Genomic DNA, 26,715 nt, shown 5'->3' with positions numbered 1-26,715 from the left:
AAAGCACATATTCTGCATGACCATATTCTACATCCCTAATCCTACCCAATACCTAATCTTAACAACTACCTTACTAACTATTAATAAGCAGCAATTTAGTAGTTTATTGAGGCAAAAGTCATAGTTATTGGTTTGTCAATGGTGAGAACTGGACCTTAAAATAAAGTATGACCGATATTTCAGTATAGCCTAAGCATCCAAACATTTTTTAGGGCAACTATAAATTAGCCATAGGGTCATTGTGATTAGGTTATATATAATGAGCTTCACATTCTGTCTTTTCTTGTCTACAGGTATATGAAGTACCTCTATCCTTATGAATGTGAAAAGCGGGGACTGAGCTCTCCCGGGGAGCTTCAGGCAGCTATCGACAGCAACCGTCGCGAAGGCCGGAGACAAAGTTATGGCTCCACCCTCTTTAACTACTCCCCCGTTGGCACCCCTACCCTGCTGGCTTCCCCAAAACTCCAGATGCCCCACATCAGCATGGCGACTCCCAACGGCGGGCACATGACTCAGATCCCTGTTATCAAGAAAGGTTAGTATTTGTATTTCCCTTTCTCTCAACATAGTTTGTTTGTTTTTTTCAGTGAAAAAATGCTTTAATATTAAGGTGAATTTTATTGTTTCAAGTATGTTTTTTCCAATATAGTTGAACATAATTTTACCTCTTTTGCACAATAATTCTTTGCTGCATCAATAAAATAATATAGACAAGGAAAAATAGATCAAATAATAGCATCATAAAATGAAATAAAATGAAAATTAAATTAGGCATAATATAACAAAGAAAATTCCACAAAAAAACAATAGCATTCTGTTGATTGTTGATTTTTGAAAAGAAAGAGAAAGAAAATGTTATTCCTTATCTGGAAATGGATTGTTAGTGTTTAATCTTATTTTTATACATTACTGACACTCTATCCTCCAATTTGATACTGTTAAGTGCTTTGACACAATCTGTATTGTTAAAAGCACTATATAAATAAAGGTGACTTGACTTGTTATTATTTTAATTACAACCTCGATCCTCCAAAGGAGAAGTCATCTCTCTTACACAATAATTCTGCCACATCTTACTCACGCTTATTCCATGCTGTGGAATGGTCATCAGAGCGGACAGGAAACAGCTTGCAGGACTTCCTCTTGCCCACTCTGCCAGTTTCCGCATCACACCAGCAGGAGCAATGAAACACAAAGAGACATGGGCTGATTCATGATTCAGTAGTGTGCCCATATGGAAAAAGACAAGTCACGCAAATTTAAGGATCAAAGAGCCTTAAGAATCTGACCGTATTTATAGTGTTTACAAAGCAGCTTTAAATAGACCTCATGACTTGTGTTTCATACTCATACTTCCCTGTGAGGATGTTATTGCAGCATATTTATAAACCTAAATTTGTAGAATATAATGCTGTATTCAGATTATGGAATAACGTTTTTTAATTTGCAAAACTGTTTTACAATATACAATTTAAAGTATCATTGAAGTGGCGCAGGTCTACAGTATCAAAATTAATGTCAGATAAATAAAATAAAATATAAAAAGAATAACGTATGCTAACCATTCAAAACGTTAAAAGATTTGTTTTTTGAAAGAAATAAATGCTTTTATTCAGAAAGGGTGCATTAAAGGTGCCATAGAATGGAAAACTGTCTTTACCTTGGCATAGTTAAATAATAACAGTTCTGTACATGGAAATGACATACAGTGAGCCTCAAACACCATTGTTTCCTCCATCTTATGTAAATCTCGTGAATAAAAAAGACCACTGAAAAATAGGTGAATCGGAACATAACATCGACTGTTACGTAACAATCGCTAATTGTTACGCCCCCAACATTTGCATATACCCGCCCATGTTCTAGGCCAGCCGCCAGCCGAACCATCAGAAGTTCTGCCGGTATTGTGAAGAAACAAGCGAGGACAACAGCGAAAATGGAAGATCATGGAAATAAATGTTATGTTCCAGGCTGTGCAGGGGATGTGAAGTGTATGGATGGGTTGGTGTCTGTATTCAGAAAGGCATGGAAAGCAAATAACGCATTCTAATAAAATAACGCAAGCCACTAAAGGGACATGGTTAGCTCCTTGCTAGCAGTAGCCTGTTATATTACTCAAGTTCAAGTTTATTTGTATAGCACTTTTTACGATACAATTCGTTGCAAAGCAGCTCTACAGGAAATTAAGTTTCCACAATATATATATTTATTGCAGAACCTTAATATATTTAACTTATGGCAAAATTTGGTAATTCTGTATGTTGTCTGAGCGTTGGCATCCTCTGACGTCCTCTGAGGGGTTGGCATTATCTTTTCTCAGGTGTTCGGTCATCTCAGATCATTTAAGGGTTATGTATTACTGTACATAAGATTTCACTTACCACATAAACAGAGTAAGGAGAGATGACTGAGGATGATGGCGAATGATTTTCAGATCCTGAGCACCACTGACAAGCATCTGATCTTGTAAAATGTGTTGTAAATACTGCCACTCCATAGTATAAACAGAGTACATGCATCACGAATCTCGAAAGTGAAAGTAAAAAGCGATCTTGCATTTGAAAGCAGTTTCAATGCCCAGCATATTAATAGCGGCTCCCTGATGCCCGCATTTTATATACAGTATAATTACCCGACGATATAACTGCGAGAGAAAGTATTGAAATACATAGTTTCTATGTGAGAAATCATATTTTTTATGTAAAATTTGGGAGGGATTTTACTGTAAATGGTATTATACTGATGTTTTTTTGTCACATAATTTGTTTTGTATTCTCCTGCCCAGGGACAGCAGATGAAATTGAGCTGTGTAGCTAATTCTGGGGCAGTTTTCGGACTGTCTATTGTCCCTGTCAAATAAAGAATAAAATAAAATAAATATATTTTCCTCCCTGTGTGTCCTTCCTGCTGTGTGAGCTTGTGAAATAAGCCGATCTGTGAAACAGCCAATCAGAGCAGAGCTCAACATTATTATTCATGACCCTTCCAAATAAGCCAATAACAGACCATTTGATTCTAGGGAGAAATCTTAGGGTTGTAAATGGACATGTAAAACCGTTTCTGGAGAAATTTTGCCCTTACCTAAGCCACATACCTTCTATGTAGATATCAGAGAACAATTTAAAATATTGTATCAACGCATTCTATGGCACCTTTAAACTAATCAAAAGTGATATAGTAAGGACATTTCAAATAGTACAAAAGATTTCTATTTCAAATAAATGTTGTTCTTTTGAACTTTCTATTCATCAAAGAATAAGTGTACTGCCACCTAAAAAAAAGTTTAAGAAGTACTTCATGATGCTTTCTTGCTCCACAGAAGACTCCATGCTGTCCAGCTGCCTGACGAACAGGATGGGCATCCCTGTGTCTTTGGCCAGCCACCACAGTGCAGCTCAGGCTGCAGCTGCAGCAGCTGTGCAGGCGGCCGCATTGGAGCAGCTGCGGGAGAAGCTGGAGTCTGGAGAGCCACCGGAGAAGAAAGTGATGCTCATGGCAGAGGAGCAGCAGAGGATAATGCAACATGCATTACAGCAGAATCTCTTCGCCATGGCAACCCAGCTGCCCATGAACATCAAACTGAACAATAGAGGTGGGTGCAAAGATATGTACATTATATGCTTTCACAAAAATCTCTTTATTGTAATTTACAATTTTTTTTTCTCTTTGTAAGACTCAAATGTAAGGCTCAAATATTCGGTAGTCACCCCAAAATTGACAATTAATTTACTCACCCTCAAGTTGTTCCAAAATGTTTTAGTTTCTTTCTTCTTTTAAACATAAAAGATATTTTTAAGAATGTGGGCAACCAAACAGTTTGTGGTCCACATTGACTTCCATAGTATATTTTTGTCTTAATAGCAATTTGAAAGATGAATGAAAGGGCAGCAGTTTGTAGACTTGTCTGTAAATATAATATAAATGACAATAAAGTGAATTGTGTCTCTAGAATGATCTATAAAGTAGTCAGATGAGAGAGCACATTGTGGGTCAAATAATGTAGATTAGGGCAGAGAAGTTCATCACAAATAGCCTATGGTAGCTCAGAAAGTCTTAGCTTCCCAAGTAAAAAGTAATCGGCCTATATTTGAAATACATTTATTTCATACTAATTATTGTTCAAATCTGTTGACATATTTACTGACATATTGCTTGAGACTTACTGATATAGAATAATAATTCAACTTTATTTGGAGTACTAGTGCACAATGCACATTTTTAATATTAAGCCAAAATGTGTTTTAATGGTCACTATTGATGAGGATTGTATGATCTTTGAATAGCAAGATATTAAAGATAGGTAAATCTGAAGTGTACTTGCAATAGTTCCACTTTAGCATAATCAAATATTCCTCAGTATATCTTTAGTTGGACTTCAGCACTACGTCCGCACAATTAAAGTGCAAAATTACAGTACAAAATTAGTTGTTCCAGTTTAGCAGACTTTAAGTATAACAGTTTAGTATGCCAAAAGTACATTTGCTGGGTATTTTTATTAATACATAAATATGTAAATGTATTTGTAGTAGGGGTGTAACGGTACACAAATATGACGGTTCGGTATGTACCTCGGTTTTAATGTTACGGTTCGGTATGATTTCGGTACAGCGGGGGGAAAAACTTTTTTTTTTATATGTATATATAAACGGTGGTTTACTGAACAAGTTGCTCTTTCTTTAAATGCATTCAGTTATAGTTAAAAATTTCTTAGTGATAAAAATCTACCTCAGCTTATGCTTAAAACTATAGGGATCCCTTTTACATTATAAGGTTACAATTAGGCCTAACAACTTAACTCAAACTTAAATTTAATTACTATTTATTTTTAAATAGATGATCAACTTTAAAAAAAAAAACATTGTATGCAAACATGTAAATTTCACAAAATGCAGTTTTTAAATGAACTTATAAATAATAAAAATTCCTAGGCTATTTGTTAAAATATATTAAATTACACACTGGCTGCCATAGCATACAGATTAATTTAAACATAGGCTAGATGAAATAATTAAGATTAACAGGTTTAGTCAAATATAATGAGTATATGGTGTAATATTTTGCAAAATGCTCCTCTCTAGACTTCATTTAGTGAACTAAAGACTTTAGACTTCTCTAGTGAACTAAAGAGCTGTGGACACTGATGACTTGTAAATGAAATGCTACGTGACATTTTATTTCCACGCATGTCTTTCCGTGGTTGAAACACTGATTGAGCAATTACATGAGGCATGAGATGTTCAGTCATGTGTATTCACGTTGAAACTAGTAGTACAGATGAAGGAATGATCACGTTCACTTGCGCTCCGCTCAGACACGAGAACCGGAGCTGATCGCAGCCGCTTCAATCAATGCTTGTGTTGGGTTTATACCAGCACGCTTCTGAACCATCCCAGAAGCTGCTCTCCGAGGCGTTTATACAGTGATCTGTCATACCACATCAAAGACTGACAAAACGCCATTTATTATTTGAATTTCCTGAAAAAAAAAAAAAAAATGTATTCGTTTGATACACATGCATACCGAACCATAAGACCCTTACCGAAACGGTTCGGTGCGAATGCGTGTACAGTTACACCCCTAATTTGTATTATACTTAGCATCAAATAAATGTATTTCAAATGCATTTTAGTCTATTTATTTTTCACTAGGGTTTGACTGTCATGACAAAATATTAGCCTTCCAGTTTTTCCCTTATCAAACTGAAGGAATTTATTAAAAACTTTTTTTAATGAAAATGTATAAATGACACTTTTATTTTATTACACTATGATCAGTGTCACCTGTGAGAGAATAATAAGGGTTTATCAGACATTCTCAAAACAATACTGAAAGAATTCATGAAAAAGATTTTATTTACGAATAATTGTTAATGAATGACAAATATTTTATCCTTTTATAACACTATAACAAGTTGTCTCTTGTGTCACAGAGAATGATAAGTAAAATAAAACATCTAATCAAGTGTATGTAAATGAATGGTAGAACTGATGAAGAAAAGCCGTTTGTCTAATGTTAATTATTTGAGTGAACCTTCATTCACGTAATGAGTGTGTGCCATGATTGCAGGCTGGTCATGAGTAATGTGGCTTTTTTTGTCTTCTGCATGACTGTTACTCTTATACCACCCATAAAACAAGAGCCTCTTTATATGGTGGGAAAATGTAGCATAATTCTATAACGCTGGGCAAGACTTTCACACAGAAACACTCTGCAATTTAAAGATTATATTAAATTATATTTTGTGTTTGCCTGCACATCCACAGTAATGACAGAGTGAAAACTAAAACTAAAAGTCCTGACAGCTGCTGACTTCTTGGAAATACGAATCTTCATGTGTGCTTTATCCCTTTTTTGGTTCAAAAAATGAATCTAATGGTCTCCTATTTAATGTATTTCTGCTGAATAAATTGTGTGTAATGTTAACAGTTTGATTGCTGTGAAGAAATGTTTTATTTATGGTACAGAGACGCCCCATGCTGTTCTCTATCTAGAGAAGTGAAAGCCCCATCTTTTTGAGAGTAGTCACCCCCCTCCCCCCTGCAACTCTTTTAATAAACCCCTCCTTATCCTGTCACTCATGAGTTATCGCCGATAGTTGGTGGCATGCTTCTCTTGCTTCTTGTGTTCCTTTTATAAATGCTCATATTGAGTTTTTCTCTTCCTCGCTCTCTGGCTCCTCTCTTGACAGATGATAGACAAGAGACTGCATTGAACCTGTCTACCAACGGCATTAGCAGCATCAACATGTCAATAGAAATAAATGGGGTTGTCTACACAGGTAAATAGAGCGCCGTTTGCTGATGTAATTGCAGGCAGGAAATTCAATAAGTTATAGCAGCACCCCCGCACTTAGTCCTCCACACAATTTGATGTCTTTGCTATAAAATCCATCGTAATGAAGTGGCAAGTCCAATAGAGTTAAAAAAGTTAAATATCTTAAAATTGGGCCTGGGCGCCAGGAGGTCGATGGAGCTTATTGTCTTTCGTGCCCGAGAGAAAGGCCCTCTGCCTTAGCTAGATACAGTGCTTGTGCCTGATGTGCGAGAGACAGTAATTACTAGAAGATGGCTCATAAGCTTGCTGGGAACATTTCAGGAGATCAAGTGGCATCTATTTTACCATTTTTACTGAAGGTTTGTTCCCTGTACAGCTTTGAGGGTTTTTTTTTTTTTTTGTTAAGGTGAATGATTTAATGCTTTAGTTTAGCACAATTATTTATATAAGAAATAATCAAATAAAAAATATAAACTGAATTGCTTTAATTGCTTTGTTCATGTTTAAAACCTAAAATAAAATATATTAAAACAATAAAGAGTTTAATCATGTCCCTGCCAAATTGCACTGAGCTGTAGCACAGACTGAGAAAGGGTCTGTTTGCACAGGATGCATTCTTGTGTGTAAAAAGAGCTAGACAGGGCAGAACTGAATAGAAGCAAATGCATTTAAACATTTATTAAATGTAACCAATTTATGGTGCATGATACTGAAAAAAGATCAAATGTTTAAAAAGACCAGAAATTAAAGATCTGTGTGAACGGCCCAAAGTCTACTTTAGACAGATTGATAAAATGGATTGCCAGTGATAGGCTTGTGTTCAAAGGCATGTAAATAAAACAGTCTATGATTTGCTTGAATTACGATTTAGTTGCCTTCCAATCCTATCATGTCTGAAATTATTCTAAATTCAGGAGATATTCTCCGAAATGTTTTTTATATTTATTTATATATATATATATATATGTGTGTGATTCATGATAATTTAATGGAATTCATTTTTAAAAATATTTAATTAACTAGATTTTAACAAAAAGTTAGATCAAGATACAGACATCAGGTACTTCGGGTACTGCGTCTCCAGTATTGTGCACATTAAAAAAAGTCACCAAAATATAGGAACGGCTTGTGCAAGGGGGTGTTGATCACATATCAAACATGTTTTAGTTGAACCTCTGTTTTTGACTGTTAGTTTTATTGCATAAAATTATTTGTAATCACATTTATTGCATAAGAATTTTTTTGATTGCACTTTAATGTTTTTAATAAATATAAACAAACTGATTTAGTATCTAAACTGCTGATGTTGTGTTGTGGTTCGGGTGTTCATATGCTTTGAAAGTAACTTTAAATATATGTCTGCTGACTGCAGGGGTCCTGTTTGCCCGTAAGCCAGCCATAGGTTTCATGCCAGGCAGCCAGCGAGTCCATCACCAACACAGCTCTCAGGGAAAGAGCAGCAGCCCAGGGCTCAGCACCCAGATGCAGATGCCGTCCTCCTCTTCCTCCTCCACCGCCTCCTCACACGGACCAGCCACCTCCCCTTGAGCCCACGACACCTCACTCAACTCTCCCCCGACGTCAGAAAAAGCAGGGTCTTTAGGTCATTCTGCTGGACCAGTTTTTTTGTCTCCTTCAATGTACAATGTACACTTTTTACCGTTTTTCTAACCCTCCCCCTGCAATCAGGACAGGAGCGTCTGTCACCGAAAAAACTTCCATTAAAACAGAAGGCTGAGCACCGACAGCTGATCGCCGCACATTTGAGGTGTGGTACATTTACATATGCAGCAAGTTGCAGCTTGTAATTTTTCTTCTTCTGAGGATGCGTCAGCGTGGAGCGACTAAAACATACTGCGTGACAATGCCATGAACACAAGGAGCGGTGTGACACTCGAGCGGACGGGATGTTCCTCAGACAGTGAATGTTGCATCAGAGCAAGAATCTTCACTTTCCTACACTGATCCTGAAGTTTTGGCATCTTCATCTTTACCTGTTGCATTCTTGAATCAAACAGCAAGAGCTACTATCAGCTATTACCAAAGAGAAAACGAGTAGCATATTAGTCTATTTGATAGCGTTACAATGATTATTACAGTTTTATATCACCACCATCACACATATCTGATGCCATTGCAAATGATCAGAAAGTTACCAAAATTAATTATCAAGCTGATATTTTAATATCTTGATTTTAAGCAAAGCACATCCCATTTAACTTTGGCATCAAATAGTCAGGGAGAAAAAGTTATTTACTGTATTACTGCTTAAATATATGTTTGTAAAGAAAATATATCATTATATCCATAAGAGCAGTCATCTACACAATCTTTAAAAGACCGGGAGAATCATAAATGTAAGATCGGTCATGTATAGCTTGATATGGAGGAAAGCAGACAGGATTAAGTCTACTATATTCTCTCATGACTGGTTTTGGCCTGCGGCTGTCACAAAATATATTCCATTGATTAGCGAGTTATTTGGGGAACACTTGTCGACAGTGTTTAATGATTTTCCACCATCTCAGCCCATGTTTTATAGCAAAGTGTTCATTAAATGGTTTTGTAGATGGAAAAACAGGTCACACTGGTTAATACAGGTTTCAGAAGTTGAGGGTCAAATGATATTGTGAGCTGGGTGTTGATCAAAAAATGGTTGAGGTCTTCAACCAGAAAAAAAAAGCTCTTCAGAAGAAGATTATGTGCTGTGATCGCGCTCAATATGGCTCATCTTAGGCATCAGTTCATGTTGTGAATAGAATCCAGCTTTCATTACGTTTTCAACAATGCACTTGCATTTGAGAGTTCACCTCTCGTCCTTTATTCCATTCTCACACTCGTGTTTATTTCTTCTTCTTCTCTTTTCTGTTGGTAGGGAAATGGGAGGATATTATTGTGTCATTTTTTAGAATTCAGTAGACTATTTCAAGTTGTATTTATTATTACTTCTATTCTCTTCCTTTCATGTTGAAACTTGGGCTGTTTCGGTGCTTTCAGAAACATTGCTTTTATTTAAAGAAAGAAAAAGTCATATTACAGCTCGATACCTCACAAATCCTGCAAACCTGTACACAGATAATAGATTATGAAAACAAGATATACCTCATTTATTTCATTTCTATTATTTTTATTGTGAAGCCACTTGAAAATGTTTTTTCAACAAATCACTGGATTTTTTTTTTCTATTTTGTATTGTTTTACCAAAGAAGGGAATATATAATGAACACACATCTACCTCATTTGTTATAGACTGTGCCAACAACATAATCACAGCAGCTAGTTTTTAATCATAGCCTTTCTGGTCTGAATTCACTTTTGCCTGCGTGATTTGTGCTGCAGAACCAGAGGCTGGACCACACAGTGCTCGACACGGCATCAGTTGCTTTGCTTGTTCGTTTTTGAAAGTGGCGTTTTTTCTTTACGCACGGAGAAATGAAACACCAGAAGGATTCTATCTTAGTATCAGTAGATCTAAAACACATCTTATGAAACATATCTCAAGTAAAGCTGCAACCTTGGGTGTTTAGTTAATTAAAGTGTTTTAGCTTTACGGTTTGCAGCAGTTCCATTGATGCCAGTGTTTGAGTCGTCATTTCTGTTCACAACATAATGTCACTTTCAGAAAATATATAACCTAGTAAAAAAAACGGTTTTCTTTTTTATACTGTCTTTAGTGGGATTTGAATGTGGAGACGTGCTCAGAACAGGACTTATTTGTACAAATACCAAAGATCTGACAATATTCTTGGGTTGACAATTTCCGACCCAATGCTGTCATTCTTAACTTTTAATCTCAAGCAGGAGAAAAATATTTTTATTCGATCCTGCTGCGGCAAAACTTGATTTTAAGCACTTGGATCAAAATGTTTTCAAAAAAATGAAAAAGCCAAGCTGTATATTCAGTAAGTCTCAGTGCACGGATGGCAATCTAAGAATGTAATAACAGTTTCCAGAGTTTTAGCACAATTAACGATTAATGAAACGAGTAAACCTGACCATCATTTTGTTGTTGTATAGGTGCAAGGATTAATGGAAATATATAGTCTATATTTATGTGGAATTACAGAGGGCACAATCAATGCACAATTGTCTGATTCCTGTTGTTCGATGTAATTTACCTCTTGATCAGCGTATGAAGAGACTTTGCTTATATTTTTCACAGCAGTGGCACAGTCTATTCCTTCACATCGCTGTCTGTTGTCTCTTCAGCTCATGTCACTAGACTGCAGAGATTTTTAGAGCAAATCCTGGACGAACTCTGGAGAAGCAAAAAAACATGAATCAGAGTGAATCCATAACCAAAGCTTTTACAAAACCACGTTCACAGGCTTACTGATGACAATATTGGAACATTTGTTAATTTTAATAAGGATTTAGAAAAAAAAGAATCACTCATGTGCTTAAAGAATAACATGTTGTTTACCTTGTTTAGCTATGTCAACGATGCTATGCTGGTAGATTTTAGATCCTATTATACGCTGTGTATGAAGCTTATTTTTCTTTTATTCACTTTGGATAAATCCAGTGCATTATGGGAAAGCTGGATTGTGGTGCTCAGGGGTTAAAAAAAAAGAAGAAAAAAAATGGTGAAAGATTTTTTATTTTCTTTTGTTTGTTTGTTTTGCCATTGACTTGTAGCATAATTAGAAATAAAGTACTGCTTTCCACTTTAATGTCCAGTTGAGTTTTTCTTTTGGGTTTAAATATTCATAACTGCTGTAATAAAAGTATTATTGGGGGGGTAGTATTGATTTAATATTTAATATTGGTTAGGCAAAGTTTTGGATAGAAACAAGTGGCTGAATATTATAAAATAAAGGTGGAAGCACTGGATGCAGCATAAATATAATTTGTGACACTGGACCACAAAACCAGTCATAAGGGTCATTTTTTTAAAATTGGGATTTTTACCAGAAAAAAAAGCTGAATAAATAATCTTTCCATTGATGTATGGTTTGTTAGGATAGGGCAATATTTGGCCAAGATACTACTATTTGAAAATCTGGAATCTGAGGGTTAAAAAGATCTAAATATTGAGAAAATCGCCTTTAGAATTGTCCAAATGAAGTTCTTAGCAATGCATATTACTAATCAAAAATTAAGTTTTGATTTATTAACAGTAGGAAATTTGCAAAATATCTTCATGGAACATGATCTTTACTTAATATCCTAATGATTTTTGGCATAAAAGAAAAATCAATCATTTTGACCCATTTTTGGCTATTGCTACAAATATACCTTTGCAACTTGTGACTTGTTTTGTGCTCCAGGGACACATTTATTCTTATGATAGCAAAGCTAAAATTTCAGCAGCCATTACTCCAATCTTCAGTGTCACGTGATCTTTCAGAAATCATTCTGGTATTGTCAGACTTGTGTCCGTGTCCTGTGTTTTTCCTCCCTCATGTTTCCTTATGCCCTTATTTGGTCTGCCTGTTCCTGTCTTCATTATTAGTTCATTAGTCTCCGTCTGTGTTTAATCATCTAGTTCTCCAGTGTTCTTAAGCCCTGTTTCCGTGTCTTCAACGTCCGGTATTGTTTGTCTTCACCCCGCTCAATGTATGTTCTCCTTGGAAATTGTCATTAAAACTGTTTCTGGAAGTTTGCTCCCAGCAGAGCGTGATAGAAAGCGGACCGAAACAGAAAGTAAACGGCGCTCCTTCTCCCCGTGCTTGCTTTCCCGTTTTTTTTTTAAGTTTTGGTTGTTTCCCTTGTTTACTACCCACGGCATGGAAACCGCCGCTCGTTTCTCCGCCAGGGCTCGCTGCGAAAACAGCATTGGATGACGCCACCATAAACTCCTCCGGTGTCTGGAGAGTGTCCTGCCCCAATCCAGAACCAGCTAGCTGTTCCCCAGTCAAGCCTGTCAATTGTTCCCCAGTCAAGCCTGTCTGTCGTTCCCCAGTCAAGCCTGCCATCCACCACTACGTCACGCCTGCCGGCCGTTCCCCAGTCAAGCCCGTCGTCAAGTCTGCCGGCCGCGGCTTGCTCAAGCCCGCCGGCCGCTCTCAAGTCAAGCCTGCCATCCACCACTACGTCACGCCTGCCGGCCGTTCCCCAGTCAAGCCCGTCGTCAAGTCTGCCATCCGCAGCTGACTCAAACCCGCCGGCCACCGCAACGTCAAGCCCGCTGGCTGTCCAGTTCACTCCCAACCGACAGAGGAGGATGAGGAGGAAAAGACTGTTAGCAGCTCTCATCCTCACCTCTGAATCGGCTCCAGCCCCAGAGCTCGCTCCAGTGTCAGCTCTAGCCCCTGACCAGAGTCCAGTACAGGCTCCAGCCCCTGACCAAAGTCCAGTACAGGCTCCAGCCCCTGACCAAAGTCCAGTGCAGGCCTCCAGCCCCTGACCAGAGTCCAGCAAGAGCTGCTGATCCCCCGTTAAGCCCAGGGAGGGCTCCTGATTCCCCATTAAGCCCAGGGAGGGCTCCTGATTCCCCGTTTAGCCCAAGGAGGGCTCCTGATCCCCAGTTTAGCCCAGGGAGGGCTCCTGATTCCCCGTTAAGCCCAGGGAGGGCTCCTGACTCCCGGTTAAGCCTAGGGAGGGCTCCTGACTCCCAATTAAGCCCAGGGAGGGCTCCTGACTCCCCGTTAAACTCAGGGAGTGCTCCTGACCCCCAGTTAAGCCCCGTAAGTTCCCCCTAGTATTTTTTGTGGTGGGGGGGGGGGGGGGTATGGCTCAAGCCGTAGAGGCGGGGTCTGGGGCCGCGGCCTCGCCCAAGCTCCCTGCTCTGCCATGGCCACCCAAGGCTCCTGACCCGCCATGGCCTCCCGAGCCTCCTGATCTGCCATGGAGGCCTGCCGTCCAGTCACCCTGTCCCTTGAGGTCTCCAGATCGCCCATCTCGGGAGGGGAGTGTTCTGTGTTTTTCCTTCCTCATGTTTCCTTATGCCCTTATTTGGTCTTCCTGTTCCTGTCTTCATTATTAGTTAATTAGTCTCCTTCTGTGTTCAATTAATTATCTAGTTCTCCAGTGTTTTTAAGCCCTGTGTTTCCATGTCTTCAACGGCCTGTGTTGTTTGCCTTCACCCAGCTCGATGTGCGTTCTCCTTGGAAATTGTATAATTAAAAGTCTGTTTCTGGAAGTTTGCTCCTCGCTTCCAGCAGAGCGTGATACTGCTTTGGTGCTCAAGAAACATTTATTTTTATCAATGCTGCAGTGTTCATTTCGTCAATGAAGACGACGACGAAAAATATTTGTTGAAGAACCTTTTTTCTGTGACGAAGACGAGACTTTGACGAGCTAAAATTAATATCTGATGATAAAATGACAAAATTTATGCCGCGTCTTCGTTAACAAGACGAGACAGGACTAGAATGTTATTTGAGGGCTACTGGAAATTCAAAATACATCCTATAGGCTAAGTTAACCGTCTTGTCTTTCCAAATGTGCATCCCAGTCATTGGATTGCAGTCAGATGAGGGGCGTTTGTATATCTAGTCTCAGTATGGCAGCCGCAGTGGACGGAATGTGCAGTGAGGCAACCAAAACACGAACTAGCGATCTGAAACACCTCAGCACAGGCCTCAGCACCTGAAGGGTTAGGGATAGGGTGACCACACGTCCCGTTTTTTCCTGGGAATCACAATTCGTTGTCGATTAACTTAAAGTTAGCGAAGGCGGTAGGCAGAATCGCGCTGAAAACTGAATGTAAGTATTACATGCATTCGTCTTAAAAAATGGACAGCATTCCTAAATACCTATCTGTGTCATTAATGTTAACCAACAAAAGATGTTAAATAAATGTATACTTGTTAAGTAAACCTACTGTATCTGAAAAATGAGTTTAATTTGTATCTCTACCAAAACAATTATATTTATTCCAGTTTTTCCAAATTCAATCCTTGATTCAAATTTCTCATAAGCTTAAATTTATTTAAAGAGAGAAAAATTAATTATTTTTGTTGTGGAAACTGATATTTTTCTTGGATGAATAGAAAAAACAGCATTTGTTTGAAACAGAAAACTCAAACTGAATGCATGTTGTGCTGAATAAAGGTATTAATTTAATTCATGACCCCAAACTTTTGAACAGTGGTATATATTTTGCCAATATGTGTACTCCCTGGGAAACAAACCCATGACTTTGTTGTTGCTGTTGAGCTACAGGAACACGAGTTTCTAGACAGGTAATGACAATAAATTATCTTTAAATCTGTTTGTATACACCATTGATTTTAACATGAATTTAACAAAAAACACACTTTAATCCAGAGTTGAGCCATTAAAAAATTAAAGAAGATTGGAATGCCAATAATAGGTCACTTAATTGTTGATTAGCCCGTGTTTACTGGCAAAGCATTGTGTTAAAAAGCTGTCCACTCAAAAGGCAAATTAAACGACAAGTGTTCAATAAACGACAAGATGTATACAACAACAAGACAACCGTCAGTCTCATTATATTCATATTAAAACATAATGAAATTGTTTGGAAAGAGCAGATGGTCCAGAATTTAAACACAGCTTAGTATTACAGACAGAGCCGATATCAGCAATCCGATTCCACAGTATAGCCACAAAGTCAAAACAGAAAAAAAACAGAGACGGAGCAAGTTGACTCGGCTGGACAAAGGTCAAAATCCCGCATTGCGAACATAGGCAATTAAACTAATGATGCCAGGGGTGTGTGCAGCTTTAAGCAGCTAAAATGGAGTAAAGATCGCTTCATTAAGGCCCAAGAACCTGATGTAATTAGGAGTAGGGCCAAGATTAGTGTCTGTCAATGGTTTTCCTGGGATTTGCGGGTAATAGAGTTATCATTGAGGCTCAAGGAGTGTTACATTACACTTCGGAATAAACAAAAACAAATTAGCAGCGTCGTCCAATAATGGGTTATCTTGTCAGAGCCTGACAGAAATCCATGCCCTATAACACAGTGTTAATTTTATGCATCACTGACAAGCACCTTCACAATCAATGGAGGTACTATAAAGTCAGGGAGACCATCAATTCAAGTTCAGGACAGGTAGACAAGGAGGTTTATGAGGCCAGAGTGTATTGGAACCAAAAGTATTGTATTGTTGAAATCATGTTTTGAACTTTAAAAACTTTCCTGACCAATTAAATGTCTCGATCCATATAATTACAGCATAAGTATGAAATGAATAACATGGGATTGTCTGAACACTTATAATAACACAATATATTTCACTGTTCATTTTAAATATACACTAAATAATTTAATATATTGCTTTGCAATACAGTCTATAAAGAAATATGATTTCTTTGCGTTTTTCAGTATTACTGACAGGCATTATAATGGTCATGTGTCAGATCAGGGTCAGATTACCCTGCCTGGGTTCATGTGAGAACATCTAATCCGACTGCATATTACCTATTGTCTAATTTAATTTTAGTGCTTGAACTTCTGCTCCAGCAAGAGAACAACCTCAATTAATAATATATGACAATTTATCATTCATGGACTGCACGGTCAAATGAAGATGTTTATTATTATGTGTACTTGATCATGATGTGCAAGTCTTCTTTATTAGTAAAAGGGAAAACTCAGCCGCCTAAATTAAATGAAGCCACGTCATTACATCTTGGGTTGTTTTCTCTAGTTTTACACTATTATTAACTGGCTGATATTGATAAGAGAAACAACAACAACGATGCTCTTTTGATCCTCTGCTGTCCTGGTGACCATTGATTGAGCGCTGAACTTTGACCTCAGGAGCAGTATTCCACACATGAATCACCTCATGGCTGTCAGAGATGATTAGCTCAGCTGATCTAAGAGCACAGGCTTTGTGCTGTCAATACCAATTAGCAGCGATGGTATCATGCTCTGAATACTGATTAATTAGCTTACAAATTTGTGATTTCATAGAAAAAAAACTTTTTTTCTTTGAGCAACATAATTTTATGTGCAGAAAAATAAAATAATATCTATTTGTCTTTATTGTAATCTCAGACTGTACTGTAACATATTTACTGCCATCATTATTATTATTATTTGACACTTTTTTTATCTGCATGAATGAACTGGTAATGATAAATACAAATAACTTCTATATAGACCCATTTATATCATGTAAAACATCCACTGATGATTTCAAAACATTAGAAAGATTTGTTTCTGAATATCACATACATGTGTACTGTTTTGGACTTTATGTTAATGTCTTGGTTCCTTAGTTTCATTACCTCTCTTAGTTTTAGCCTTTTTCTTTGTTGATTTATGTATTGAGCAAACCCTTGTTTTTTTTGTTTTGTTTTTTTAGATGGTGTTTTTGGTTCTGCTCTTTGCTTTTTTTCTGGTTTTGTTCAGTTTTCTTGTGCATTTTTTATTTTTCTTTATTAAAAGTAGTTTATTTTGCATTTTCCACCTTCGTCACACGGAAGTCCTCCTCCTCCATTCAAATGAGATGGACTGACAACTGCAAGTGGATCCTGAAGGATCATGGATATGGTGACTGCTCTCTCCCATCCAACTGTAGGGCCTATATGCTTATGTAAGGAGGTGTTGTTAATATGGCCTCAATAAATGAACAACTCAATGCAAATATTAGTTCCTATAAAAGTGATTGTCATCCTTGTGCACCAGACCATTTTTATCAAGGATCTCTGAGAATGTATTCATTTATTTTTACATATCAATGGCATTGTGCCTTAAAGACAAAAACCTTCAGGCAAATTGATATTTGGTATCAGCTTTTTGCTGATCCTGGATCAAATGGCTTTTATCGTTTGCCAGGTTGTGGTAAGATGAAGTCAGCAATGAAATTTATTGGGCTACTCAAAGGCTCAAAGGGAGTGTCACTTCAAAAGCAACCTGAGAAGAACGATCCATTATGTGCAATATACTAAACACTTCCACCTCCGAGGTGGTATGGAAATTGCTACATAAATATAACTTTACTAATAACAAGTAATAATAAGTATAAAACACATTTCCATATCTGTTTATGATATAATACATTTCCAGTTCCATTTTCTGGTACTGTCAAGCTTAACCATTCAAAGCGCTCACATAAAATTAAGATGGAAAATGATTATTTTTCAACATTTTATTTAAATCCCTAAGTATATACAATGTACTTAGTTTATTGCTGCCATGTATGGTCTACTCTCCAAACTACATGAGGAGTAGTGGCCATTTTTGAGTGAAAAACCTCAACCCCATCACAAATACAATTATGGCCAAAAATATCGGCACCCTTGGTAAATATGATCAAAGAAGGCTCTGAAAATTAATCTGCATTGTTAATCCTTATGATCTTTATTTTAAAAATTCACAAAAATCTAACCTTTCATTGGATAATAAGAATTTAAAATTGGGGGAAATATCTTTATGAAATAAATGTTTTTCTCTAATACACATTGGCCACAATTAACGGCACCCTTTTATTCAATACTTTTTGAAATGGACGGTGCTTCTTCTCTTCAGTTCACCTCACTCATTTTCTACAGGGTTCAGGTCAGAGGACTGGAATGGCCATAGCAGAAGATTGGTTTTGTGCCCAGTGACCCATTTTTGTTGTTTTTGAGGTTTGTGTTTGGATTATTGAACGGTTGGAAGATCCAAACATGGCCCATTATAAGATTTCTAATAGAGTCAGTCGCTTTTTGATTTTTTATCTGTTGGTATTTGATAGAATCCATGATGCCATGTGTCTAAACAAGATGTCCAGGACCTCCAGTGGAAATATAGGCCCACAACATCAAAAATACAGCAGTATATTTCATTGTACACATGGTGTACTTTTTATCCCTGTGTTCACCAAACCTGTCTTGAGTGTTTGCTGCTAAAAAGCTAATTTTTCAGTTTCATCTGACCATAGAAGCCAGTCCCATTTGAAGTGCCAGTCCTGTCTGATAACTGAATATGCTTGAGTTTGTTTTTGGATGAGCTAAGAGAATTTGTCTTGAAGCCCTCCCAAACAACATGTGGTGATGTAGGTGCTGTTTGACAATTTTTTTTAAGGTTTTCTGACCCCGAGTCTCAACTATTTTCTGCAATTCTCCAGCTGTGGTCCTTGGAGAGTCTTTAGCCACTCAAACTCTCCTTCTCACCGTGCATTAGGACGATATAGACACACATCCTCTTCTACTTCTACTTTCATAACATTTTCTGTTGAAAATTAATTCTTAATTATTGCCCTGATGGTGGAAATGGGAATTTTCACTGTCCTAGTTCTTTTTTCAAAGCCACTTCACTAATTTGTGAAGCTCAATTATCTTTTTCTGCACATCAGAAATATTTATTTTTTTCTCATTGTGATGGATGATTAAGGGAATTTGGGCTTTGTTTTCCCTCCTATTTATATTTCTGTTAAACAGGAAGCCATGGCTGGATAATTTCATGTTCATAATCACCCTGGAGTTTTTTTTATTTGAATGGGAACATTCTTCAGAGATATTTTACTCATAAGAATTTCTGGGGATGCTAATAATTATGTCCAACATGTATTTGAGAAAAAAACATTTATTTCATAATGATATTTCCCCCCATTTTAAATTCTTATTATCAAATGAAAGGTTAGATTTTTTTTATTCTTTTAAATAAAAGATCAAAAGGATTAACAATGCAGATACATTTTCACAGCCTTCTTTGGTCATATTTACCAAGGGTGCCGATATTTTTTACCATGACTGTATATGTATTTTTCATTGTTACAGGGCTGCAAACTTGTGAAAGGGTTGAGTTATCTACATCATTTATTAACAATTCTAATGGAAAAAATATAAAATAGTCATAGTTTCAGTAAATACATACCAAAATCATGACAACTCTTATTTTTGTTATAAATAGAATTTATGATGTAGTACGTCCACTTACACTTTAACAAGCATCCTACATCAGAAATTGCATCCACATTTCCAGCAGAAAGACAATGTTGGCCATGCAGATATGTTGATCCAAAAATAAGGGGACAATATGAGAGAGAAGCAAAACCAAAGATTAAAACTGAATGCAATGTATTCCTTCAAATGTGTTACAGACTTCAACCTTGTCACACCTTGTCACATTAATATTTTTGGACAAATATAGGGAAGACAATTAAGAATGAAAGCATTTCTTGCTGATTACTATCTGACATCCCATTTTATTCATTATGGGGTTGAGAAAAAAAGGTGTCTAAATCTGAAAAAAATAAAATAATAAAAGGTTGTTAATGCCTGAGGTGGGAAAATATTATTATTATTATATGTGCCTAATGTTGTGGCGTATTTAGAGAATGAATCATATGTAGTTAAAAAAATATGCATATATTCTAAGTTGAAATGTTACCGAATCCCAGGAATGAGCCTTTTATATTTTATATATATATATTGCCATTACCCTTGCTCTTTCTATTAGTGTGAAATGCTCAGACGTTTTCTTCATCTGATAGACCTGATAGAAGAACACTGATGGGATGTCCATCTATTTGTTGGTTGACATGGTGAGAATGAAAGAATGAAAGTTAGTGGGGGAAGGGTCGTGCATTCCTCTTATTAAGCAGTGGTTCATCGGGCACTAATGCATTGTGATGGGATTATTTTCATCAGACAGTTATCTAGGTCATGGTCCATGACCAGCCTTATAAAATGGACCATGTGATGGTCAGGGAGGTACATTAAAAAGCCATCAGAAATATTCTGTGTGGAAGGAAATGGAAGTTTTGCCACAAAACCACTGGTTGTCATAGGGATTAAAGCTATGGAAACTGGATATGTGATCAATACACAATCATATATTAAGAACTATAGTTCCTCTGATAATGGTCTATGGTGGATTTTACTGATCAAACATCACTCAACCAAATGTTTTCTGACGCCAGGCTGTATTCGTCCTTATTGTATAAATATATATAACACAATTTGGTAACACTTTATTTTAGGGTCTCTTAACTAGTTGCTTATTAGCATGCAAATTACTAGAATATTAGCCATTTATTAGTAGTAATTAAGCACATATTAATGCCTTATTCTACATGATCTTAATCTACATCCCTAATCCTACCCAATACATAAACTTAACAACTACCTTACTAACTTTTAATAAGCAGCAGATTAGGAATGTATTAAGGGAAAAGTCGTAGTTAGTAAATATAGAACATAGTGAATAAGTGTTCCCTATTCTAAAGTGTTACTGACCATTTTTATAGTTCTGAATTTCTTTTTAGAGGGCAGTCGTGGCCTAATGGATAGAGAGTTGGATTTGTAACCCGAAGGTCGTGGGTTCGAGTCTCGGGTCCGGCAGGGATTGTAGGTGGGGGTGTGAATAACCAACACTCTCTCCACCCTCAATACCACGACTGAGGTGAGACCCTTGAGCAAGGCACCGAACCCCCAACTGGCTGCCCACTGCTTCAGGTGTATGTTCACTACTTTGTGTACACTTGGATGGGTTAAATGCAGAGCACAAATTCTGAGTATGGGTCACCATACTTGGCCACACACCACTTCCCTTTCCCTTTATTAATTCTGTGCATATTTACAAAATTTTACAAATAAAAATTGTATTTAAATTTATTTTGTATTAAAAATATACATAAAGAAACTGGGTATCACTTTATTTTAAGGTGTCCTTACATGTTACATGTAATTACTATTATAATAACAATTAATTATGCATAATTACATGCAAGTAATCCTAAACCAAACCCTATCCCTAACCATATAGGCTAGTACGTACAGGTAGTTAATTAATATTACTCAGTACTTTAATCTATAATTACACTGTAACAAGTACACCTTAAAATAAAGTGTATCCGGAAATTGTGTATTATGGGAGCGTTGGTATTAGTTTTTGTTGGCATGTCGATTTATCAGAGCACTACCACAGCTCAGCAATATAAAAAACTATTTTTCATGGCTTATTGAGAAAGACCAAACATTATTCTGAAACAAAGAGAAAAACCAGTTGATATTGTCAATGTGGATATGCATGGCTCTGCTTTCCATTTTGCGTCATCGGGATTGTCACGCATCACATCAGGAGCCAATGACTATAACGCTGTTTCTGAGTGCCAAATCAACAGAGATAAATCACTGAATAGGCTAACAGGCAACGTCTTTTTTGTCCGTCTGCTTGCTGTGAGACTAGGTGTTCGAACTACGCCAGCGCTGCACCTGCCTTTGTGAAGATAATATGAAACATTTAGAATGCAAATTCACCAAAACACACAAAGCAGAGCCAAAGCTATGCAGCACAATGATGAATGTACGGCCACTAACATGCTGACATCCCAACAAACACAGCTGGCCCATGCTAGTCTTTGCTTATTTTTCTGTTTTGCCTTACAAATGGAGTTTTGTGCAAAATTACTGCCCCATTTCTACATTACAAAAGAGACATTTTAATGGTGGTTTTATTGTCAGTCCGTTTGGGTTTCCAGCTGCTGACGTCAATGCTTAATATCACTTCACATTTATAATGGTGATGTAGTTCGAGCCAGCCCAGTGCACTTACAAGATGTCTTATCAGAGTGGGTAGATAATAAATAAATAAATAATGTTTTTGTTTGTTTTTAGTCAGTTTGACTATTTGACATGAACAGTTTTTTCTTGTTTGGGTAAAACATGGTTTGGAAGATCTATATTTTTGCACTCTCTCATTAATAACATTTTGTTATTTCTATAATAATAATTATGTTTTATAGAAAAGTGTATCTTTATTATTTTTAATATGTAACATTCATCCGACTTCGGATAATCTGATATAAGGACTGTTCTCTTGTCACTTTAACAGACTGATAAGCTCCTCTTGCACTACACATATATCTGCACAGTTTTGTTTTATTTAACTGGTTTGCACTCTATATTCTGCCATGTGCCTTATGCCACTTTATCTATCTCTTTCTTTATTTTTCTACAATGTCCTCATTTGTATATCTGTATAGTTGTATGTACATATGTTTAAACTGTATTTGAACGTCTACTGTCAGTGTTTAATGTTAACTGTATGCACCAAGGGTCTGAGAGTAACGCAATTTCAATTCTCTGTATGTATGTGCCGTACATGTGGAAGAATTGACAATAAAGCAGACTTGACTTGACTTCATAAAAGCCATATGCCCTGCTGTGTTGTGAATCATGGCTTAAGGCATTGCACTATGCTATTGTCACACTGCAGCACATTCCCACTCATATCATATTATCAAATTAAGCACACCTCAAACCATTAGAGTTTGGAAGGGTGAAATAACCTACCACTGTTTTGGAAGATTGTAATCCATGTAGTTACACTTGAGCCATGTTTGTTTTGTTTAAAGTTTGTTTTGGTTTTGTTTAAGCTTAACTGTTGGGATAAACGAATGTCTAATATGTAAAAATAAAATCCTTAATGCATCTATTGTTGAATATGAGACACTTTGTAAAATAAAATAAAATAAAAAGAAAATTGTAAAATAAATAAAAAGAAAACAGATCAAATACAAAAAGATTAGAAAAGCTAGTGTTAGTTGTTTTTTTAGTTATTTTTATTAGAGGATTAGTCATAATATACAGATTAATAGGTAGAGCTTAATACAATTTGTAGTTACACAGTAATTTACGGGGGGGGGGGGGGGGGGGGTGTCATCTCAACAGATTAATTTAATAGTGTACTGTGTGTCTGTATGATCAGTGGCCAACTTGATAAAGTCATCTTAGGTTTTATAATTAATTAACATGTAATGATGCAACACTGTCCAAGACCATGAGGCAAACGAATGGTGTTATGTCTGAACTTGACTCTAAATTACAATTTACTGTTAACCATTGCCCACTGCATGGTGTGTACTTGACAGAATGACCAGAGCAACATTGGGCTGTTCGATTTTCCGTTTGAATAACAATGCTCCGAGAGACAGGTATTTGAAACGGAGAGTCCCAATGGACGAGCACTAAGCAGACTAACAAGCCACTCCAGCACTCTGAACCTCCACATGCTTCTACCGCAGCTTTAGCGGTAGCAACTTTGATTTCAACAGTAATTGGGGTCTTGTCTCTGTCTAGTACTGCCAATAACACGAGCTAAGGTTAATAAAGGCTAAGGTGTTTGTGCGCCTGTATGTGTGTTTTTCCTATGGCAGGTCTTTATGTGTCTCTATGTGTGAGTGTTTTCTTATGGCAGGCTGCTCAAGTGGGAAAGGCTGGGTAATTAGATGCCATGGGTGCTTTACCTAGGTCATGCACTTCAGCACGCTTCAACCTCTTCTGTCACAAATATATAGGCTAACCTTGTATTTGTCAAACAGCACAAAGCAGTCAAAAGTATCCATCAATCATGAGTTAAGATTTACTTAAAAAATAATATAAAATAATATAAAATAATATAAAAAATGGTTGTTCATGCCAATGTGTCATGAAATGATCAAATGAGACGCTGTGGATTATTTGCCTCCACAAGCAATTCACTGAGGTTGAAAATTCACATTAGCGTTACCTGTTGTCATCTGATATTGTGTACAAGTGTGATATCTGGTGTTATTTATAACATATTTATGTGACATTCAAGTTTTGATTGGCATTATGTATGTCATTACAGAGAAAATTGTTTTTTAGAGTACATCTCTGTCATCAATTGTGTCCTTTTTATGGGTCAAACTGTACAAAGAAACATGTTTTCTTTTCAGTACCTAAAAACATGCACCTCTGGCCAGACGTAGTTTTCACTGAAGTGGCAGTTGAACTAACCATGGGAAAAACATTTAAATGTGTAAAATTAATCTCTTGAGCAATGATACTGAGGTTAGCCCACAGGTATGCAATTAAACGTTTGAAAGTTGAAACTGTGAGGCCACCACACTAATATAAACAAGATTGTAAAATGATTTGCAAATGGTTTGACCTTTTTTTTTATTATTATAAGTTAACAACCCATTTCAGCCATGGCAATATAATATATATTTACATTTAGTCATTTAGCAGACACTAAATATATAGATGTGTGTGTGTGCGTGTGCGTGTGTGTGTGTGCCTGTTTTTCTATTCAGGTGGGGACTTAAACCTGAATACACACAGACTCATGGGGACTCGTGCCACAAGTGACCTAATCTGAGTTCCCCACGGGTAAACAAGCTAATAAATCACACAGAATGTAGTTTTTTTTTAGTTTTTGAGAAAGTACATTCAGATATTCAAAAGTGTTCTTGTTCATCTAAATATATACATGGAATATGGAACATGGCCCAAAAGAAATGTACAGGGATTTAGACATATACACCAATTCTGAAACAAATGCAAACATAACATTTAAATGGGCAGTAATCTCTTTCATCTCATAAATATCACTAACATCTTTTTGTAGACTACACTCACCAGTTTATAGCTTATAGCAGGAATAAGGTACTTTCATATGCTGATCCAGGACCGGCTCTACTACCAGAATCCAAAGTTTAGCATTGGAGGAAAACAGAGGACTGACGAGCAGCCACGTGCAGAAGGGGGGGCTTCGGGGGCTCGAGCCCCTGCCCTTTTTCAAAATTATTCAAAAGTGCCCCTAGTACAAATAGCAATGTCAGTAAAACAAAATGCATTTGAATTCTAATTAACATGACAATTTGTACAAAATAGTAACTAATTAAAGAACTAATTAAGAAAATTCCTGTTTATTTTTACATATCTGTCAATCTGAGGCATTGCTATGGGTTGCGTGCGTTTTCGGAAACCATAGGCTCTCGAGCCATATATGGTTCTTTCAGTGAGTGCATATGGGTCGACGGAAGGAAAAAATAAACCAGCCTTTATTTATTGTGTCGATTTAACTAAAAATCCATAGTACATATTTTATACCAATGCTTATTAGTCATGTAGCTACAGCAACCAATCACGATCTGGCACAAGAAGTTCAAATTTCATTGGACAATATGTGAAGTGGAGCTGTTATTTTCCGTTCTTATTCATAAATCGGTTGAAAATTGCATGGGACCGACGAGCTTATTTGTGGATCCAATCTGGATCGCAATAGTGGTAATCAGAAGGCTATTCAATTCGCTTATATTTATGTATGATATATACACCGTTTACTATTTGATGAAACTATCTTAGTTAATGAAGCCCAAGTGCCACCTACAGGCCTGTTATGTGAAGTGTAGGCTGGCGAAATGGTGACGTGAAAGGACTTCATTATATTACCATTTTTGATAATTATGCAGCATTATGAAAGTGTCTTATGCTCATCAAGCCTGCATTTATTTGATCAAAAATACAGAAAAAAACTGTAGCCTAATATTGTGAAATATTATTGCAATTTAAAAGAATGTTTTTCTATTTTAATATACATTTATACTATTTTAATAAAATATCATTTATTTCTGTGATTCAGAGCTGAATTTTCAGCATCATTACTCCAGTCTCCAATGCACGGTCCTTCAGAAATCATTCTAATATGCTGATTTATTATCAATTTAGGAAACAGTTGTGCTGCTTTATTTTTATTTTTATTTATTGGAACCTGTAATACTTTTTTTTGGGTTCATTGATAAATAAAAAGTTTAAAAGAACAGCATTTATTCAAAATAGAGATGTTTTCTAACAATATCAATCTTTACTGTCACTGTTTCTATCAATTTAACAAATCCTTGCTGAATAAAAACGAATTTCTTTAAAAAAAAAAAAAATCAAAAGATACTGACCTCAAGCTTTTGAACGGTAGTGTATATTGTTACAAAAGTTATATTTGAAATAAATGCTGTTCTTATTTAACTTTTTATATAGAAGAATCCTGAAAAAAAGTATCACAGGTTTTCAACATTGTTAATAATTCAACATTGTATAAAATGCAAAATAAAGTATATTCAAATTTGATTTGATCAAATAAATGCAGGCTTGATGACTATAAGTGACTTCTTGCAAAAATATAAAATAGTAATGTATCCAAACTTTTGACCTATATTTTTCCCCCTCATATTGCCCCTGTCCCTGAGAGCACGTCCCTGCTGATGAGGAACAAAGAACAAGAAAACCTCTATGATAATCAGAACCTGGTGACCATATATTTGCCCTGAGCGCCACCTGCTGGAC

General features: G+C 36.6%; 1 protein-coding gene across 2 annotated transcripts in view; it reads left to right on the top strand.

The window, feature by feature from the left end:
* Window positions 1-11,448, top strand: part of LOC306869948 (AT-rich interactive domain-containing protein 3A) — an 84,495-nt gene extending 73,047 nt beyond the window's left edge. For both annotated transcript variants that reach the window (XM_079416916.1, XM_079416917.1), the window contains 4 exons: window positions 294-538; window positions 3,323-3,595; window positions 6,692-6,781; window positions 8,150-11,448. In XM_079416916.1, coding sequence (XP_079273042.1) covers window positions 294-538; window positions 3,323-3,595; window positions 6,692-6,781; window positions 8,150-8,325 — 784 coding nt within the window. In that variant the 3' untranslated portion in view covers window positions 8,326-11,448. The remainder of the gene's footprint in view (window positions 1-293; window positions 539-3,322; window positions 3,596-6,691; window positions 6,782-8,149) is intronic.
* The last annotated feature ends 15,267 nt before the right edge of the window (window positions 11,449-26,715 follow it).

Source organism: Barbus barbus (genome assembly GCF_936440315.1).
Source record: "Barbus barbus genome assembly, chromosome: 5".
Lineage (NCBI taxonomy): Eukaryota > Metazoa > Chordata > Actinopteri > Cypriniformes > Cyprinidae > Barbus > Barbus barbus.
Note: the sequence above shows the minus strand (reverse complement) of the source record. Positions and strands in the feature narration are given on the sequence as shown.